At 40.2% G+C, this 20,978-nt stretch overlaps 1 protein-coding gene across 11 annotated transcripts in view; it reads left to right on the forward strand.

The window, feature by feature from the left end:
• Positions 1–20,978, forward strand: part of MTMR3 (myotubularin related protein 3) — an 82,948-nt gene that overhangs the window by 40,825 nt on the left and 21,145 nt on the right. For all 11 annotated transcript variants that reach the window (XM_080365671.1, XM_080365669.1, XM_080365676.1 and 8 more), the window contains 5 exons: positions 4,401–4,483; positions 8,928–9,094; positions 12,850–12,946; positions 14,442–14,555; positions 20,702–20,907. In XM_080365671.1, coding sequence (XP_080221797.1) covers positions 4,401–4,483; positions 8,928–9,094; positions 12,850–12,946; positions 14,442–14,555; positions 20,702–20,907 — 667 coding nt within the window. The remainder of the gene's footprint in view (positions 1–4,400; positions 4,484–8,927; positions 9,095–12,849; positions 12,947–14,441; positions 14,556–20,701; positions 20,908–20,978) is intronic.

Genomic DNA, 20,978 nt, shown 5'->3' on the forward strand with positions numbered 1-20,978 from the left:
GCTGTCAGAATGATGCTTGTGAAACCTCAGTAAGTAGCACAATGCTGGTAGATCACTTGCTGCACCTGTGCTTGAAAATAAATACATTTAAAAGTTGATAATGCTCACATTGCAACATTGCAGAAAACAGCTGTATGCGTACATCTTTTCCATAAATAATTTCCTAGATCACAGTAATAGTAGGAACATGGTGTTTTAAATGCAGAAACAAAAGATCCAGTAGACCATGCAGGAATTGGAGGGATTATGACATTCAAAAGTGTTGACTTACATTTATCCATGGGATAAAAATGCAGACTCAACAGTGATCTCTCGGTGCACATGGGAAGTTTGGTTCCCATGCCAATCTCTATTGATTGGCTTTCCTTAAGAAAATTTCAAACTTTGCAGCTGGTGAGTGTTTCTTACTAATCATTTTTCTCTATATAAGCCATTTGCATTTATGGGAGAATTGTAGTTTTAGTGTAGTTTAACAAACCACAAACTTGTATGTACTCTCTTTCAAATAGTACAATTTGGATATAGTTTGAAAAAAAAAATCAGGATGACGAGATGAAGGGAGAATTTCAGTCTTAGTGATTAAGTAAGTTTTGGTATGAGCTTTCCCTTGCTTGGCCTTTAATGGGAAAATGGTATGTTATCTTCCTTATATATGTAGCACAGTTGTGGTTCATCTGTGCTGAACAGTACACTTAGTCCTTGTTTTGTTCTCAGGTCCTGATACTCAAATTGTTCACATTGCATGTTAATTGTGAAAGCAGACAAGGGGACTAAATGGTTGCCTTCAAGACAAAAACTAAGTGTGATTAATTGTAATGAAAAGAAAAATTTTCTTCAGGTACTCCTTGTAGGTTATATGAACAAGGTCATACCTGGGAGGGGTTGCAGCTCCCTCCAGCTAGGAGGCTCCTTGCAGACCACCTAAGCTGACCTTGCATCCTCAGTTCCTCCATATGTCATTTTACTCTGTGCTTCTGGGCATATAGCACATAGCCTTGGCCTTGTACTGCTTAAAGCGTCCAGTCTGTAACATAACCCTAACATTATTTCAGCCTCTGAACTGGGAAAACAAGAAGAAAGTACTAATTACAGCTCATGGTCCTGGGTGTGACGTGGTGTCCTGGAAAGACTCAGGCCAAATGGTATACAGGGTAGGGTAAATAGCATAGTCACTGACAAAGGGGCTGGCTTTTAGCAGCCTGGCCGTGGTCCACTGCATGACCACTTGGTGCTGTGGGCGAGGATTGAGCCATGGGGTGGGTTGTTTCAGCAGTGTAACCGTAACTGCTGCCTTTTCTAGCTACAGAGGTATGTTTCTCTAAGTATATCTTGTACTGCTGCTAGATAACAGACAGTTCCAGTAATTAAAATAATAATTTTAAAATGTTTCAAAAAGCAAAAGCTTGAGTTGTAGAATGTTGCTATTGTTTAAAATGAGATAATTTCTAAAGAAGAGACAGTCAAGAGGCAAATAGTTCAAGAGCACGATGCTCTAGTGCTCTATAATGCAGTATGATTGGCCTTGGATAACAATGTATGTTTATTCTTACAAAAGCAGACATGATTGCTTCTCCACTGCTTTATTTCGATAGCCATTATTATATGGTGAAGTGCCTGCAAATAGAATTGATGACTCTTTCAAGAGCAAGCAAACTGCACTGGGTGTCTGACTTGCTGCATGCAAGCAGCCTGAAAAACATAACAATGGAAATGGAAGGTTATCAGTGGAGAAGTGGAGAATGAAAGCAGATAATTTTAGAGTTTTACTGGGGGAAGAATAATGGACAGGAAGGAGATTGAAAATGCAAGAGGATCAGAGGACAGATTTTTATGACCGGAAAAGAAAATTAAAAAGATTGATATGAAGGTTGCCCTGAAGAAAAACTGGCAGATTCTAAGGAAATAGATGGTGAGCTGCATGTAGACTGTCAAGAGAAAAAAAGAATGGCTGTTGAGCAGAGGGTAAATTGAAAGGGCATAGAACAAAGAGTGACTTTGAAAGAAAGGAATTAAGAATAATGCAGGAGTAGAAGAATACTTAGTATGTCATTAGAGTGCAGACAGGAGGAAAAGGAGCCAGAACCAGACTGCTGGCAGGAGGCAGCAAGGTGAAAAGCTGCTTAAATGAAGATGGACATGGGAAAAAATGCAATTAAAAAGGGTTTTTGGGGAAAAAATATATTAACAGACAAAGCATTTGGATAACAAAGCAAGTCTTCTAGTTAGGGAAAGGTACCTTACTTTCTGTGTTGGTGCCATGTAAGTCAATGGTAGATTTAAATAATTTATTGGGTGTATGTGAGGCTGTCCAGTCAGGAAGAATGGAAGATTCTCCAGTCTGAGGTCCTTTCTAGTCCCTTAATTTATTAGACAAAACTATCACAACAATTTATCTACCTTGCAGACTGGAGTCAAGGAGGAGGAGGCATGGAAGAAATTAGCAGTGAAAAATACTAACTATAGCAACACTACATCTAATCTTGCCTGTAATTCATTCAAATACTCTGTTACATTGGTGTCTCCGTCTGTCAGCATCTTCACTGTACTTACTCTCTGCTGGTGACTGCAGTCGGTTTGAGCTTAAGAAAGGCAAATAGAGGGCTTACCTCACAGGAGGGAATCCTTATTTCATGTGCCGCTTCACATTGCTAGTTAGGGAAGTTATACTAGACTACCACAGATTTTTAAAACAGTAATAATACTGAAAACAAGGACCACAATTTAAGTTCCAGCTTTATTTGTATACCCAAACTACTGGGCTGTTCGATTCAGACACCACTTTTCTAGTTTCCTTTTGTGTTCTTTAATGGCCCAGTTACAACAAAAGGAAGAAAGAATGACCTATCTGTACCAGCCTCACTGCTCATGAGGGGATGAGAATTAGTACTTTCTCCAGCCTAGGAGAGTCCAGCACTGCTGCTCTGCTGCTCAGTTGTGGTCTGACAAGGATAAAGGATGCATATTAAGACCATACCTGCCTGTTGTATTTTGGGGATTGTGAGCTCTAGGCAATTATTTGAGCTTTTGCAGTCAGAAGAGGATTCTGGATGCCAACTTTTGAGTTGGTGGGGAAACATGAGGTGCAGCTGTGGGCTGCGTGCCTGCCTTCCCAAGAGATATGGAGAGTTTTGATCGCTCTCCTGGGCACAGCATTCATGATTAGCTTTCTCTAGGCGTCTTCATGCTCAGAGTAAGTTTTCTTGTGGATTGTATTTCTGAGACATCTCTTTCTTTTGCCTGCTGTTTTTAGTTCAATTCCCTTTTTTCATTGCACTGAAACTGGGTACTTTTTAAGCTTTGTGGTGCCTCAGTAGCAGCTCTCTTGATTCCTCAGCCCAGATCCTTGATTGGAGGTGACCTTCAAGGACTTGCCTGGAGTCCTATGGAAAGGCAGTAGCAGAGCAGGGTCTTACAGCCACATCTTGTAAGCCCCAAGCCAGAACTTAAACTATTGGATCATACTCCTCTGATGGCAAAGATGGTAAAAGAATATTTGAATATTTCTCTGATAGCCTTTGTGCTGAAGGATTGCAAAGGTTTTCTTGCCTTGTGTAATGTTCAATATGATTTCATAAACAATTCAAACAGTTTTATGCATTGTGCTTATTGTAGGTAGTAGCTAAATTCTCTGTGTTTGGAATTCAGACAGTTACATAAGAGATAGTTAGATACTAACTTTTATTCATTTAAGACTGTAATGGACATTTGCCTGTCTCGGGTAAAGGTCCAACAATATTAACACAGACTAATATATTCATCTTGTGGTTTCTTCTTATCTTTAAAAGTACTTGCATGTGCTTACATGTTTTGCCTGATCAAGCTTCTGCTAGTTACATGTGCCATAAAACATAAGTGCATATAACTATACCTTTAAAAATGAATGAATCAGCATTATTACTCGCCAATATGGCTGCTTTGGTCAGGACTGTTGGTCTGAACGGGCCAAATGGTTTTACCTGGGATATTTCCATATAAAAGGATCTAGACTGCAGCAGTCCGTTAAGGTGGATCTTGCTTAGCAGTTTATTGTTTTACACCAACAGCTAAAATTAGATTCCCTGGGTAGGGACCTCTAAGAGAGAAAGATGCTTCCATGAGATAGGAGCTTGTGGGTTTCTGCTGCTTTTTCTGCCTTCACATTTGTCACCAGCGTGCTGTAGTCTTCTCAGCTGTTTTCATGTGATCCCTTAAGATTTTTGGACTATACAGCAATAGAGCTGGAACTACTGATATATGGTACCATACCTCAGAGCTGCTGAAGCCGTTACACATAGTTTTCTTTGGTTTTCTCTCTCTCTTCTCAGACTTCATGTAGTCCTACAATAAATCTTTGAGATAGGCAAACAAATTACAGTGTTAGTACTGTTTGAAATAAAATTATGTAATCTTTTTAATTGCAGGTTCCATTGCAGCTTATAGAAAGTGTTGAGTGCCGTGATATATTTCAACTTCATTTGACTTGCAAAGACTGCAAGGTTATAAGGTATGAATAAGCTGAATGTTAAATGGGGGGTAGCCTTGCATTCCATGTGCTATGGACAGCTGTGACATTTTAAGTAAATGTTTTTTCTTATTTTTTCTTACTTAGTGGATTTACTTTCCCTTAAAATACTTAAAATTCTTTTGTCTGATTTTGCGTATGATAGCTGGGCATTTTTGTAAAGGGGATGGGAGCAAGATGAGCTGCATTTTTGCTTGCTGTGATACAATATAACAGCAAACCTTGGTCTGAGCCCAAGTGGCTGATCTTGATTTTATTCTGAAATGAATTTCAGTCTCACTGCATTTTCCCTGCCTTACAATCAGTTATAATGTATTGCTTCAATTAGGTACGAGATACAGAACTAGATAAAACCACTGAAACACATGCTTCTTGGAAGAGTATTTAATCAAGCTTTGGGATTTGGGGGGTTAAGGTGTGGGCTTGTGCAGTTCTACATGAAACCCTCAGTCTGGATAGCATCAGCTGCCCTGCATTTTTAACAGCTGTGAGGGTACAGTTGCTAGCATTAAGACATAGTAGCCTACTGGAAAAGAAGCTAAGGGAATAAAGTAAAGCCAGGTCAGCAACCTGCTCTGTAACCCAGTAGACAGCATCATGTGGAAGGGAATTTTTGTTTGTGTCTGCCCTTCAGCAAACTTCAGAGTCTGCCCCAGGAGTCTCAGAGCTACTGAGCCTGAGCTACAGCTATTTCCTACTTTTCCGCTGCAGAAATTAATTTTGATCTATAAACTGCAATTAACAAGAAAGGAGCATTTCTTTTTTGATTAAATGTTTGCTGGCAGTACCTTTTTGTATAATGAAATGAGCCCCAGTCATATCTGAGCACTCAGAATGTTTAACAGGCCAGCTGCTTCCTGAAATGCTGTATTTTGACGAGGACTGATGAGGATTACTGATGTGTTAGAAACCACAGAAGCACCTGGGAATGGTCACGTAGGAACTGGGCCTTCTTCCCCCTAGAAGGTGGTGGGATCAGTAGCCCAGCTGAGGTGTATCTACACCAGTGCATGCAGCGTGGGCAGCAAACAGGAGGAGGTGGAAGCTGGTGTGCAGCAGGAGAACTATGATGTAGTTGCCCTCATGGAAACACAGTGGGATGACTAGCACAACCGGACTGCTGCAATGGATGGCTGTAAACTCTTCAGAAGGGATAGGCAAGGTGGATAGAGCTGGTGGGCTAGCCCTGTATGTTAGGGAGTGTTTTGATTGTCTAGAGCCTAATTTTGGTAATGATAGGTAGGGTTGAGTGTTTTGGGGTAAGAATCAGATGGGTGGCCAACAAGGCAGGTATTGTGGTGGGAGTCTGTTACAGCCCACCCAACCAGGATGAAGAGGCAGACAAAATATTCTATAAGCGGCTGGGAGAAGTTGCACAATCGCTAGCCCTCGTTCTCGGGGGAGGACAGGGGGACACACGACTTAAACTTACCAGATGTCCGCTGGAAATACAGCACAGTGGAGGAGAAACAGTCCGGGAGGTTCCTGCAGTATGTGGAAGATAACTTCCTGACACAGCTGGTCAGTGAGCCAGCTGGGAAAAGCACCTCACTGGACCTGTTTGTGAACAGAGGACTTGTCGGTCATGTTGACGTTTGGAGGCCCTCTTGGGCACAACGATCACAAAATGATGAGTTACTGATTCTCAGAGAAGTAAGGAGGGGGTCAGCAAAACTGCTGCCTTGGACTTCCAGAGGGCAGACTGGTCTGTTTAGGAGCCTGGTTGACGGAGTCCCTTGGGAGGCAGCCCTTCAGGGCAAAGGAGTCCAGAACAGCTGGACATTCTTCAAGAAGGAAATCTTAAAGGCACAGGAGCAGGCTGTCCCCATGTGCCGAAAGACGAGCCAGCAGGGAAGACAGCCAGCCTGGCTGAACAGAGCCAGGAACGCAGGGAAAAAAAAAAAAAGGAGAGTTTATGACCTTTGGAAGAAGGGGCATGCAACTCAGGAGGACTACCGGGATGTTACAAGGTTATTCAGGGAGAAAATTAGAAGGGTCAAACCCAGCTAGAGCTTAATCTGGCTACTGCCATAAAAGACCATAAAAACATGTTTCTATAAATACATTAGCAACAAAAGGAGGGCTAAGGAGAATCTCCATTTTTTTATTGGATGCAGGGAGAAACATGGTGACAAAGGATGAGGAAAAGGCTGAGGTACTTAATGCTGCCTTTGCCTCTGTCTTGAATAGCAAGACCATTTGTTCTCCAGGTACCCAGCTCTCTGAGCTGGAAGACGGGGACAGGGAGTAGAGTGAAGCCCCCATAATCCAGGGGAAATGGTCAGTGACCTGCTACACCACTTAGACATGCACAAGTCTATGAGGCCAGATGGGATCCACCTAAGGGTACTGAGGGAGCTGGCAGAGAAGCTTGCCCAGCTGCTGTCCATCTTTTGTCAGCAGTCTTGGCTAACTGGAGAGCTCCCAGAAGACTGGAGGTTAGCCCATCTACAAGAAGGGCAGGAAGGAGGATCTGGGCAACTTAAGGGCCTGTCAGCCAGACCTCAGTGCCAGGGAAAGTTACGGAGCAGCCCATCCCGAGTGCCATCATGCAGCACGTACAGGTGATCAGGCCCGGCCAGCATGCATTTATGAAGGCATGTCCCGCTTGACGAACCTGATCTCCTTCTATGACAAGGTGACCTACTTAGTGGATGAAGGAAGGGCTGTGGATATTGTTTACCTAGACTTTAGTAAAGCCTTTGACACTGTTTCTCGCAGCATTCTCCAGGAGAAACTGGCTGCTCGTGGCTTGGGCAGGTGTGCTGATCGCTGGGTAAAAAACTGGCTGGGCAGCTGAGCCCAAAGAGTGGCAGTGAATGGAGTTACATCCAGCTGGATGATCTCAAAGTACTTTTCCAACCTAAAGGATTCTATGATTCTACTTGAGAAGTAATATTTAGTTTAATTAAAATTAAATATTTTACTGCCTCTTAACATGTAGCTCTTGACATTTAAAAAAACCACCCTTCTTCTCTACATTAATTTGCTATTTCTCTTCTGTTGCAAAGTGAATACAAATTATTTGTATTTATGCCCTTCCTTATGAATATCCCTTCAAAATTGCATCTCTGAGAATCAGTACTTGGTGACACTGGCTGTTGGAAGATCATGAAATATGGGGCTCAGATACCAGATTTAGAACTTGTTCACATTCTTTTTCATTAACAAAGCAGTGTGTGTTTTGAATAATAGGGCTCAAGTGAAGATAGTACTGATTTGCAACACTAAAGGAATTTAGGAAGAAAATGGGATCTTTAGGGTGAGGTGTATCTTCTCTGGATATGAATATTTAATAGAGAATTATCCAGTCTAAGCCATTAGTCCCAGTTTGCTTTATAGTTGGTGATGGGAAATAAACACCTGCAGGCTGCAGTTCCTCGCAGCTATTTAGACATGTTTCGTGAGTTGGACAAGTTTTTTTTCCTTCCACTGACTGACTTTTAGGTATTTGCAGGTAGGGGTAATAAATCCTGCCCTTAGAGAATACAGATGCTATCGTTAACCATGAATGCAGTAGAACACAGACGGAGCAGAACCTAAATACTTGGTGAATATTTTATAACTATAAAATCTTGAATAAATCTGTCAGAGCAAAATAAATCACTGATCTTATTTCCACCCTTTTATTTTAAAGTGTGCAGAAATCCTCTTTGAAAAGACAAGCTAATTTAATTTTAACATACCGCTTTGAGACATACTTTTTTTCTGTGCAGGGAATGTTCTTGCTAGTTGTAGTTGCTAGTCTAATGTTTGGCAAAGCTCAGTCTCAAAAACATTGTATGTGCTTCAGACCAAGGCCAGAGAGATAATCTTAGCGTATGAGATAGGGGGGTAATGTAGGATTTCAGATACTGGAGTTTGTCCTCATTATTCACAAGTTAAGTATATTAATCGAGTGGATGTCTCCTATGTCTGATGAAAAATGTATTTTTGTTTACAGGAATACAATGCATACATTATAATGTATGTGATAGTTTTGTGAATTTCCATCTGACACCACCAGTCAGCAAGTCACTGTAACACTCTCCTGTCTTTGTGTGAAAGTTGCAGACTGAACTCAGTGATACTGTCCTTGGTTTTATACTAAATAGTATATAGTATATATATATAGCAAATAGCATATACTATATGCATAAACATTTCCCTCATTCAGGACTAGTAGGGCATACCACTGGTTTATCCACAATCACAGAACATTGCTTTTATGCTCACAACTTATTTTGACTTCCTAAGTGCGTATTTCTTTACTGATACGCAAAATTTTTCATTTTTACTACCTATTAGAATGTGCATAGAAACAGAACTAAGTTATGTTTGTTCTCACTTTTTGCTTTCATAGATGTTTTCATAGTCAGCCTGTCAGATCTTATATTCTGGCATCTTTTACTGAAAATTAACAGATAAATGTTTGTTTCTGGGCCAGGTGTCAGTTTTCTACTTTTGAGCAGTGTCAAGACTGGCTTAAGCGACTGAACAATGCCATCCGCCCTCCTTCGAAGATAGAAGACCTTTTCTCATTTGCCTATCACGCTTGGTGTATGGAGGTATATGCTAGTGAAAAGGAACAGCATGGGGATTTGTGTCGGCCAGGTATGTGGGAACACTGTGGGGATCGTCACAAATGCACTGACTGTTTGCTGAAATCCAGAACTTTCCAAAAAAGTTATAAACAAATTCAGTCTGTGTTGCTGTAAACTGAACCTGGAAAATTTCAGCATGGACTTGTTTTTGTATGTAAGTTCTTTCACTTCTTCGCTAGCTGGTGAATATCCTGTATGTGGTAATTATACAGGTAATGGTATAACTTTGCTTAGAGCAAGGTGTCCTTTATTGCCTTGCTTGTCTCTACCGCACAGTCTGAGTTCTGTTCTGTCTTAGGATTAGCTCCCATCATAGCTACTTTGGGATCAGTATGCAAAGCAGCATCTCAATATCCCAAGGAAATTGTTGTGGTGGATTTGATTTAGTCAGTCATGTATAATACTAATAATGGTTTGCTCATCATACCAGCAACTTTCAGTCTAAAATATTTTCTTATTGATTGTGCCCACATTTTTCGTCTAGAACGGTGGTCTTCAACATAGAAGTTGAGGAGCAGGTGAAGGAGAAGGAAGTCCCTTAGCTGTTCCTGAGGTTCATTCACAGCTGCAAGACAGCAACCTATTTTAGTGAGGTATCATCCTTGCTGGAAAGTTTTTAGAAGCCCTCAAGTAAATATAAGCTAAAAATTGGGATGCTTGTGGTTATAGTACTTGTTTGAAGATAAGGAAATCTGTGTTCCCGGTCCTTTACAATCTGAGGCTCTCTTCACTCACAATTCACCTGTCTGAGAAAAGCATCCCAGTTACCAGGTTGAGGGAATGTTAGTGTGATCGTATCCTTACTACTAAAGCCAGTCTGGGGCTGAGCAAAAGCTGTCACTTTTTTGGTACCTGAGGGAGGACAGTCAACAGCTAGCACACAAGTGGCAGGAGGTGCTCCTTGGTTCTAGTTCTTGTTTCTGCACTTCACACACTTTGTTAGCAGTTACCAAAGGCAAAAAAGGCAAGAACTAAAAAGGCAAAAAAATCCTCAGAGCCGAATTTTATAGTCAAGTCTTTTCCCTCCTGACTAAAATCAGGAGCTGGAAGATAGCAGACATGTAGATGGCTTGTGAAGTCTCCTTGTAGTTCTTTTCTCTTCCTCACTGAAACAGACAGGCTTCAGCCTAACACTGGGTTAGGATAAGAAGCAGCATTTACCTTTTTATTAACTTCTAGCAATTGCATTTTTTTTGGTATGTATGTCTATCAAATAATTTTCTTTCCTGTAGCTTGGCGGTAGGTACTCTCCTTCTAAGAGTTGAATTATAGTTGAAATAGATCTATGGAATGTAATTGAAGAAGTTAATCCCAAGACATTTATATTTATTTTTTTACACCAAGGAGCCCAGTATTTGGTAGGTATGGGCAAAAATACTTAATTGCTTCAAAATCTATCCGTTTCTGGGGGAAAATATAAGTTGTCATCAATGTATGTAATGGGACATAATAACTGATGAGCTTTTAATGTCAGAAGGCACAAGTCCACAAAATGTATAGCTTGCTTTTTCTCTGATTTTGAGAATTGATGGGATGCCTTGAAAATATTTTCCATCTTGGCTCAAAATGCCTCTTAAAATACCAGCATTTCAGGAGCAATGGACAAAATGTTAAGGTAGAATCTTATTTTGCAGAGGAAAGCCGATCCTTTCGTGACGTGCACAGTAGCTGAAAAATTAAGAGGGAGGAATCAAACAGAATATTTCATTTTCATGTAATTTTGTGTGTTTCTTTTAAAACCCACTAGCAGTATGCAGCATCAGTGATTGGGGATATTTCTAGTATTCTCATTTGCTATGCAGAAAAATCCATATGGACATAGCACAAGTTTTAATGACCATTCTTCAAAGCAGCTGGTAATGAAGCCCATCCTCAGTGCTTGAAGAGCATGCTGCTGTTCCAATAAAAGGGTTTTTTTTTTCTTTTAGAATAAAAAAGTCACCGCTAAGGAAGAACATGACTGAGGTCGTTGTCTGGCTGGAATGTATTGTTCCAGTTTCACCTGTGCACTTGACAACCAACCAAAGAGCTCCTCACAGAGCTGCAATCTCTATGGAGCCATCCAGCTTTTGTAAAACTGGGGCTAGAAACAGCGGGTCTATTTGAGTAGGTGGCTGGAAGATTATATAAACTCAAGCTCATGCAGATTTCACATGAGAAGCGGGAAATTCTTGGCAAGCTCCAGTCTAATTGATCTGGCAATAGGGAAGGTAGAGCAGAACTACAGTGCCTGTGTGATACAATACTAGCCTTCTGCAGAAAATGCATGGCACAAGAGGCAGAACTATTTCTTTTTATGATACTGTTGTACCAGTGGCATGATGTAAAGTGAGTAAGTGATGAAGGTCAGTGAGGTCAGAGTGTGAATATTTTTCATTTGCACACAGTGTCATTCTCACATTTTACTTTTCAAAAAGCATAAGAAAAATAATTTCATTATGCAGATCTCTTGCACGTTGCCCATATTGTAAAGCAGGTCTAGATTTGCAGAGTAGCATTTTCAGTGTATGATCTGACCTGTAGGAATGAATAACATTATAGCTTTTCTCTCACAGTTAATTAAGTGCTGTAGTTAGGCTGCTATCTTTATTCTTAATTTGCCTATATTTCTCTCTAATTGTTCTGTAATGTCACATAAAAAAATTTCAGACATGCACATTTACATCTTTGAGATAAATATGTATCTCAGGTATTGAAAGACTTTAAGGGTTTTCTGAAATACTTAATGGAAAGATGTAATACTTTTAATTTTTAACAGATTTTTTTTTTCCTTCTGTTGGGTGATGCTCTGCCTCATGATTTAATGATATAGTAATTTAAAGAGACAAGCAATGGACAGACTTTCAGAATCATTTTATCTAATGTTGCTCACATGCTCGTTAAATTTATCACATTTCTTAGCTCAGTGAACCTGGAAATTTTGTACATTATTCTCTTCTGCCTGTTGATTGAGTACCTTCTAAATCTCTACATTTTCTGTCTATCAGAAAAATTCTTCTTTATTGCCATTGCATATTTTTCAATTGTGTTTTGATACTTTTAAAAAAAGTGTCTAGGAAATAAACACAGCTCTTTCCAGTTCCTTTAATATATTAATCCAGGAATCTATGAGGATCCTGTGACTGATATTTGTGTCAAACAATCATTTATCTTCATGTCTCCATGTGATTCACGGAGGAATAAATTCCAGTTAGCAAGTGGAAAAACAGAGACACGGCTTAAATTGCAGGACTTTCCTACAGTCATACGGGAAACCTGTGGCTGAAATTGCATACTAAATGGAGATGCCCAAGATCCCAGACCACATTCCATATATTACCCCTTTGTGTATCAGTCAGACCAGAGCTTCACGTTTTTCTCATTGATACAAAATTCTGAACTTCAGAAAAGAAAAACTACTAGAGTTTTCCAGCTAGGACTGGTGGTGGATCTAAATTGATTTTGCTGACGTGCTTGGTTCTGGTTTGCAGCATTACTGTTTCTCATATGGATTTACGGAAGGTGGTAATTTCAGAGAAAAAGTCCTTGATGGACTTTGACATTTGTGAAAAGTTGACCAGAGAGAACCATCAGTGCAAGCTGTGGTTCTCCTGATAGAGATTTTCAAAGTAAGGTGAGATGTAGATGGTGTTGTTGGACTATTCCTTTCTCTTTCAGTTTTTAATAGGTACGAGTCGCAGTGGTGGTTTTCTCTGACTGTTTTGAAAGGTAGGAAGCTTACTTCTTGTTTCATATTTATTTTGTGTCTCTGCTTTTGATAACCAGGAGAACATGTAACTTCAAGGTTTAAAAATGAAGTGGAGCGGATGGGTTTTGATATGAACAATGCCTGGAGGATTTCCAACATCAATGAGAAGTACAAGTAAGTTATGTGGGCTGCTGATTCGCAGCCAAATGGCATCTCATAACACCAATTTTGTTACAGCAGATTACTGGAACTTTTTCCAAGTTCTACAGTTCCTAATAAGGGACAATTAGAGTTATGCGTTTTGTTGTTTTATAGGAAAAAATGGGCTTTTAAAGTAGTAGTTAATATTTTATTAGCTGCTACAATTTTTGTAGGCTTAGAAATAACCAGATTTTGGTGTGCTTGCTGGAAGACTTCTTAGAGAATAAGCATTCTGAAGGAAGAAAGGGAAACTTGAGCAAAGAGCAGAGTTTGAACTTTTAAAAAACATTTTTTTATTGTGTCTTATTTTCTATCTTACGACAAAGACTTGTGTTAAAGTTGGTTTGGAAAAGTTAAGCTTGTAGATCCTGAAAATAAGATGCTTTCTGTGGTCCTGAAAGCTTAGGTAAATTTCCTTTTCTCAGGCTGCTGGAGCAGAGGATGGTGATGTCCTGTTCATGGTTGGTAGGACAGGGTGTACTGGCTCATCCCTAATCCGAATAAGAGCAAAACCAGCAGTAACACTTTGTGATGAAACATGTTTCATTGCTGTCTTTGTAGGATAATAACTTGCAGCTGGTAGTTCTCTTGCAGTGACAACAGCTATCTGTCTTGCTCTCAAAATCTGTGGAAATAAAAATAGCTATCCCTTACATATTTAATACTAAAGAAAAAGTAAAAAAAGCTTTATATGGAATATGGAAGCAGAATGACACAAACTACTCCTTTCCTTCTTGTGGCCAGCACTTGAGAAAAGAGCATTTTTTCAGGATGAGTGCTGTATTTTTTTCTGAATAGAGTGGTTTTAGACATGTGTTCATTTCTGTCCTTGCGCAGTAAATGCATCTGTTTAAGGGGATGGACTGGGGATGAACTAGTTTATGATTCAGCAATATATTGCAGTCACTACTGACTGCTTGCGCTGTTCTTACTGGCAGTCATGGCTTTATTAGTTAAGTTGTGGAGTAGGAGGTGCATTTAGTAGAAGAAAGTTCCAGTCAAGCATAAGCCAGTGCACTCTGATTCTTGCCTTCAGTGAGGGTGGATTAGCCAGTGTACTTTTTCCACACTTACACAAGTTTTCTGTGTTGAATCCAATGGGCCAGGATTGCTCTGCTTCTCTGTGTTGTGACCCAGAAATGAAGTGGCTCATTCTTTAGCATGGAGAGACATGGAATTTCTTTAATGTGGTCCAGTTTATTTGAGCATCTGGAGTTAAAAATTGCCTACGTGCAAATTTCCTGAGAAACCAGCTTGAATCTTGTAATTCTGAAATGCATTTATGCACCACAGTGTTCACGGTGCTTTTTGTATATGCGAAGGAGGAGTACACTGAAATGGGAATTAACAAAATGGCAGTTTGCTGAGATGAACTCAGGTTGCTTATACTGCTTATTGGTATGTATCCTCTGGGAAGTAACTGCTCTGTATCACTTACTTTCAACCCTTTGCACCACTTTTCTCACAGGCTGTGTGGTAGTTACCCCCAGGAAATCATAGTTCCTGCCTGGATCACGGATAAAGAGCTAGAAAGTGTGGCAAGCTTTCGGTCCTGGAAGCGTATCCCTGCTGTTGTGTACAGGTGAGGCTTTTACAGGTGGAACGTTTTCACCAGGCTGTGAATGCGGTGTTCTAGCAAATAAAAGCTTAAGTAAGTTGTAACTGGGAATCTTGGCTTGTAATGAAAGATGCTCAGGCTCTTCTGGGCACCAGATGCCCCCTCGCTGAGCCTGACAGACTTTAGCACAGGTGTTAAAGACATTGTAAAATAATATTTTTATGATTTATTCAAGGTAAAGAGAGGTCTGGCTTGCATCTTGCTGTATTTTTTTGCTTGTTTAACATGATGTGGATGGATGCTGCCTGAAGGCCCAGGACCTGCCAGGGTAGAGTTGGAGAACCAGGCTGGGAGGATGCAACGACATCAAGCACAGTCCCCTCTGTGCTGCCTGGTGGAGGAGTAATCAAGCTGATCAACCCTGGGACTCTGTCTGGGGTGAGGTCCTGCTCTTCCACTCCAGAAGGATCCCAGAAGGAGTGTAGAGAACAGGACCTCAAAACAAAACACAAACCACCCTGAGTTTAGATATCAAACAAGGATGGCAAGGGGGCCCTTGTAGGAGAAAATGTTCAGACCTACATTTAACTGACAGCAAAGCATGACCTGTTCGGCCTGATGGCCTGGTTTCTTTGTCTCTACATTTGCTACCTATATGTGTATTGGTTTATACCTATTCAAAACTCCAAGAATGCGTGAGGCAGCATCACATACTGGCCCTTGTCAAGCCATAAATGAGGTAAGGCAGACCTACTACACATTCACTCTTCAGCGGGAGTAATGGTTTTAATTCCAAACACATATTGTAGGACCACCCAGGATTTGCATCTCCTACAAAGGATTCCTAGGGCAGTCACCTCAGTTAAGATTGATTTTCTTTTTTTTTTAATATGAAAACTAATAAATGTAAGATGAAGACATAACACAGGTGAAGAAATGGTAAGTGGTATCTCTGGCTAGGTACTCCTTTGGGTTTTTTTCTCATTCTCATCTGGCTAATAATCAGACTGCAGTATAAACAAGGACAAATACCAAAATTATTTACAGGAGATAAAACCTCAAATCAAAAAGGAATGTATGTGTTGGCTGTATCTACATATTTCAGGTAGTTTTAATCAGACAGTCTCTTCCTCAGATTGAGTCCAGAAGTTCTTCACAACAAAATTGCTTTTCTGAGATACTGGGTTTTGGCACCTTCTTTAGTAAGAAATATATTTCAGCTTCTGTCTTTTCCAGATATTCTGGAATCTGTCACTTAATACCTTGGCCACTTTCCTGGTGTAGTTATCCTCCCATAAATGTTTTAAATCTCTTTAAAAAATCAGATGGCAAAGAGATTTAAAAGATGGTGAATACTGATAATTCCATTAAGTCTGCCTAGCCACCCATTCCTTCTAAACAGGAAGGAAAAGCTGTTCTCGGAGTGGCAAGCTAAATTTAGAGCACAGTAAAGTTACAAATTCACAAGCCTGGGTTGGAGGAGCAAGTGTGCAAGAGTTAAGAGTAGGCCACAAAACATTATTTACCTAGCTTAAGAGTTCTTGTTCTATGAAAGCAGAACAAACAAATGAGCTTGTGGCAGCAGACCATTATCTTTAAATCCTTCTATCTTTTCTTCTTTTTCTTCTGAATAATGAAGGGGTTAGTGTAGTCTCTTTCTTCGTAGTTAAGGAATTGCTCCATCCTGTTCAGCTTGGGGGGCGGGGAGGAATGCTTTCCAGCATATACTAATCTTTTTAAGACTTAAGGTGTTTTATTATGGTAGTACATAGAAGTATGTATGTTTTATATATATGTGTATGAAAGAGCATGGTGTATTTATATATGGTTTTGTGTTCAACTTTGAACACTGCATTTCAGGCCACTTTGTGCCTTTTATGCAGTCACCACAGAACTGGGGGACACCTCACTGCAAGCACACTTAACACGGGGAAGCATCCCTCCTTCTGTCAGCACTATACAGGAGAAGGAAATCCCTTCCTTTGCATTCTTGGGTGTAGCTTGCATTCTGCGGGATTTATGGGAAAGTGATTTAAATGTTCAAAAGACCTCATAGACTGAAATTCTTTAATCCCTGGCATTCCATTTTCTGCAGTTCTGATGACATTATGTATGTTAAATCACCACATAGTTTTTCATTTGTAATCTTAAAATCAGTGGGAGAAAATTTTTTCTCTTTTTTTTGTTCGGGTTTTTTTCCTTATCTTGACATAAATCAGTAGATTTTTCAAGACAACCAGTTCATCATTCTGTGCTCTAATAGAACTCACATCAGCTAGTGGTTGATGATCCGTATGATTGGAAAACCATGTATAGTTTTCTCTGTATATATGTTGCCATAAAAATATCTTTTTTCTTACTTTTGGAGGAGTAAAGGGACAAAAGTTCATTCAGCATTTTTTCGGTTGAAGATGATTTTGGGACTATTAGTTTTATTATTGATCACATTTTTTAAATCTGCTCTTTTTGTTTTACCTCAAGGGGAGGAAGAAATAATGATTTTTTTAAAACTTGTCCAATAACTTGTCTCAGATACTGAACACTGGGACAGGGCAAGACCAGAGACACAGACACTTGGCAACAAAAACCTCATTGTCTGCTCTTGTGAAGCATTCAAGAGCTATGACAGTATGCACAGGCTGAAAAGTGGAGCGGGCTGAATTCAGAAGCAAGCTTCAGAAATACTCAGTTGAGATTGGACTGTCAGGAGCATTGCTTCTATTCTGTGATCAGATTTCTAGAAAAATCTCAAACCCAGCTGCTGCAAGCTTTCTGTGCTTCCAGGTTTTTTACAATCTAGGCACGTATTTATGTAGATAAATCTGCCCTGTAACATGGCTTTTGTAGCTTACATATCCTGGTCCCAGAAAGTCAGTGTTAGGGAGAATAATTTTTGGATTTTGTGGAAAGGTGATAGAGAGGACTTCATACATTGTGCAAACAGTGTCCTAAACTTGTGAGAACCTACTTGGATATTAGCTGTGTTGAAGGTGTCTTTTTGTCTTGCTGACTACTGAAGGTGATTACCCATGCCAGGAGCATTTTTGCCAGCACAGGGAGCAAAGGGAAACAGAAAATTGCTATGTACCATACATGCTGAATGATATTTATGAGCTGCAGCAACTGTTTTTTTAGTTGCAAGCACTAGTAGTTAAGTAATGCTTTGGGAGGAGCTATTCAAACCTCCGTTAGTCCTCCCTGTCTTTGTAATTACAAGGACCTGGTGGATTTATTGTTACTCAAAAGGCTGCTTTAACACAAGGAAGATTAAGCAGAGGTGTACCATACGTCCTACAGTTATACAATGTTTTATAGTTATGTAATGGTGATTTAGTTTCTGTAGGGAGGCTGCATGTTGCTTTGTCTCTGGAGGGTTAGGAAGTTTGCAGTGGAGGGTTCGCTTTAATTTTTTTTTAATCTTTTTGGTTACTGAGATCTGAGTGACAGCATCTTATCCCCAGCTCTGTCTCTAGGGACCTCGAAATCACACTTAAACTATTTGCTATTTTTTGTTCCCATGGCCAGTCCAGTTGGAATGAGTGTGATTCCTCAGGCCTCCGACATTACCGTAAATAGAACTGTTTGCCGATTTCTGCTGGTACATCTGAAAATTGCATATTTGTGCAGGCTTAGGAGTGTTAGGGCTTCACAGCTATCAATGAACTCAACTTTTGGCCTAATGATTCTTTATTATTTGTGGTATAAATGGGAGGCAAGAACATGGAGATGAAAACATGACTGTTTATGAACCTGTGAAAATGATTCTGCAGGCGGGTGGTAATGAAGTCTGGGAGAACATACGGAAAAATAAATGAGCTTATCTGAGTGTTCAAAATAGGTTTCTTACATGTATAATGATGTTTTATTTTCTTTTGTTATTTGTGCAAGCGTAGCAGGGAACTAGGTGGCCTTTCAATGATTGGCATTTTTTTCTGAACTAATTTTATATTGGTAGAGCTGTTTCTGGAAGGCTATTCATTTCAGCAGAAATACATTCTCCTTTGCATGCAGTTGGCTGGCACCTGGTTAAAGTGCCATGGCATTCAGATTACTTTTCCTTTGGTTTAGTTAATGCAGCGTGTCAGTTGCTTCCTCTCAGTGGAGGAATTTTATATGAAACAATTACAAAAGAGCTACGAAAGATATTTAAAATACCATATCATGGCCTATTTTATAATTTTAAAATTTTTGTAACAAGGAGCCTTAACCTGATATAAGTGCTGCTTTTGAATGAGTAGCACGAGGCAGCTGCTGCCGCCTGCTGCTGTGCCCTGCAGTGACACTGCCGAGGGGTGCTGCTCAGCACCTGGTGGGGCTTGACAGCTCTGACAAGTTACAAACCAGCTTGTCACACCTCCGTAAACATTTATTAGAGTGGTGAGAGGAGAAAAAAGTTAAGATTTGTAGGTTTGGATGGGCTTTCTTCCTGTCGGGGATTGTCCCAATTCAGCTGTCTAAATTTGCTTAAAGATTTGGCTCAGCCTCACCATTCTGTGCCATTGCTAGAGTAGAGGGAGTTAAACAACTCTTGGTTGACATAAAGATGAGATAGCTGGTTTGTCTGCAGGAAGACTCTAAAATCCTTTGCTGCATCGTAACATATAGGAACGATAGTTGGCATGTGCCTGCTTTATAAATACAAGGTTCCGGTGGGACTCCTGGGCAAGAACAGCACTGGCTTTGCTTAAAGGGATGTATGTGTATCTGCAGGCCATTTACATAGGGGAGAACTTTGTGGACAAGTGGTAGGATATTTCAGACAGGACGTGAGGCAGGGAGTAAACAATTCTAGGTGCCACATTCCTCAGCATCATTGACTTGCCGTGTGACCTGAGACAAGTTGTGTCTTTTGCTTTGGCCACTCCACCAGCAGCTCTTCATACCAACAGTTGGGTGGCTTTTTGTGCCATGGCTGAGGTCCTCTGGGTTTGGGATACTGCTGGTGAAGGTCAAGGAGAATGTTGTTAATGCTAGGTGTAAACACTTCAGTGAGTGGGGAATGATGTTTCTGTTGGCAGCAGTGGAATATGCCAGCATAGGTGTAGTAAGTGAAATTACAGGGATAACATGTTTCAGTAATTTTTTTTTAATTAAAAAAAAAAAAAAACCAACCAGAATGTAGGGGAAGAATTTTTAAATCTTTTTCAGAGTGTCTTCAGTGGTTTGGATAAGTTTTAATTATTTCAGCTCTGTTCTTTATATGTAGTAGAAGAAGCTAGGTCCAATTTAAGGAAATAACTAGTAACTCTTCAGCCATTTAAAAAAATGTTTGTTTGGGCTTGGCTTTTTTTTTGAGTTTTGTTTTTTTAATGTTACTCCCCAGAAGGAGATAGCTATGTTCAAGTTACCTCCCTGACATTTTTTTATTGGTAGACTCATCTCTGTACTCCAGTGGCCAGTCCTCTGAAGTTTTATCAGTATGCTTGCAAATTTATATAATATTTTAGAATACAAATATTCTGTTAATAAACAATATTTCGATGCCGCTTAGGTGTCAGTAGGTACTTGCTTGTGGATTTTTATTTACCAGCCTGGCATCACACTGGTGCTTACATGTAAGAGCTGCTGTTGCTCTTCATCAGCTCCTTGGTCCTCTTCTGCTAGGTGCGATGTGCATTTGAGAGGCAGCAGACTAAACACGACCCAAAGATGTCAGGAAGGGAGATAGAGAAGGCCCACACGTAGAGGAGAAGCCACTGAAAAGGGGATGGCAGAGCTACTCCTTTCCAACAGACACAAATACCAAACTGCAGATGTTTAACATCCTGAGATGCGAAAGGCTTTTTTCCTTTTAGCTAGTGAAACTAACTAAAATACGTTGGCTTCTAGATATGGTTCTGCAGCGTGTGTGCTGTTCCAAAATGTTCCCCAGCTTTCACTGGCCAACAGGCAACAATATTGAGCAAGAAAATGCTTTGTTTTCTCTTACTGACCTTTGCTTTGACTTTTACCTCTGTGACTGTGTGGTCACAGTCAGCATTTTGAAGGGAAGCACGTGGAATGCATTGCCAGTGAATCACAGGTTGAGGATAATTGCTGAACGATAGAGAGGTCCCTGGCAGGAATTAAACTACTGGAGTGCATCATTTAATTTTTTCATGCCCTTTGTATTTTTCATCCTGATTTTTCAAGTTATGCACTGCTGTGCTTTTTATTCATTTCTTTTTCAGGCACCAGAGCAACGGAGCAGTTATTTCCCGCTGTGGACAGCCTGAGGTCAGTTGGTGGGGCTGGAGGAATGCAGATGATGAACACCTTGTCCAGTCTGTAGCCAAAGCCTGTGCCTCAGATTCAAGGTCCAACAGTAACAAATTAATGAACGGAAATTGTTCCAGAGATTTCCCCAATGGAGGGGACCTCTCTGATGTGGAATTTGGTAAGTTTGTCACTGTCATTTTTCTGTAAAGGGCATAGCTTTATATAAAAACCTAATCTCTTCTAGGTACT

This window comes from Falco punctatus (genome assembly GCF_963210335.1).
Source record: "Falco punctatus genome assembly, chromosome: 1".
Taxonomy (NCBI): domain Eukaryota; kingdom Metazoa; phylum Chordata; class Aves; order Falconiformes; family Falconidae; genus Falco; species Falco punctatus.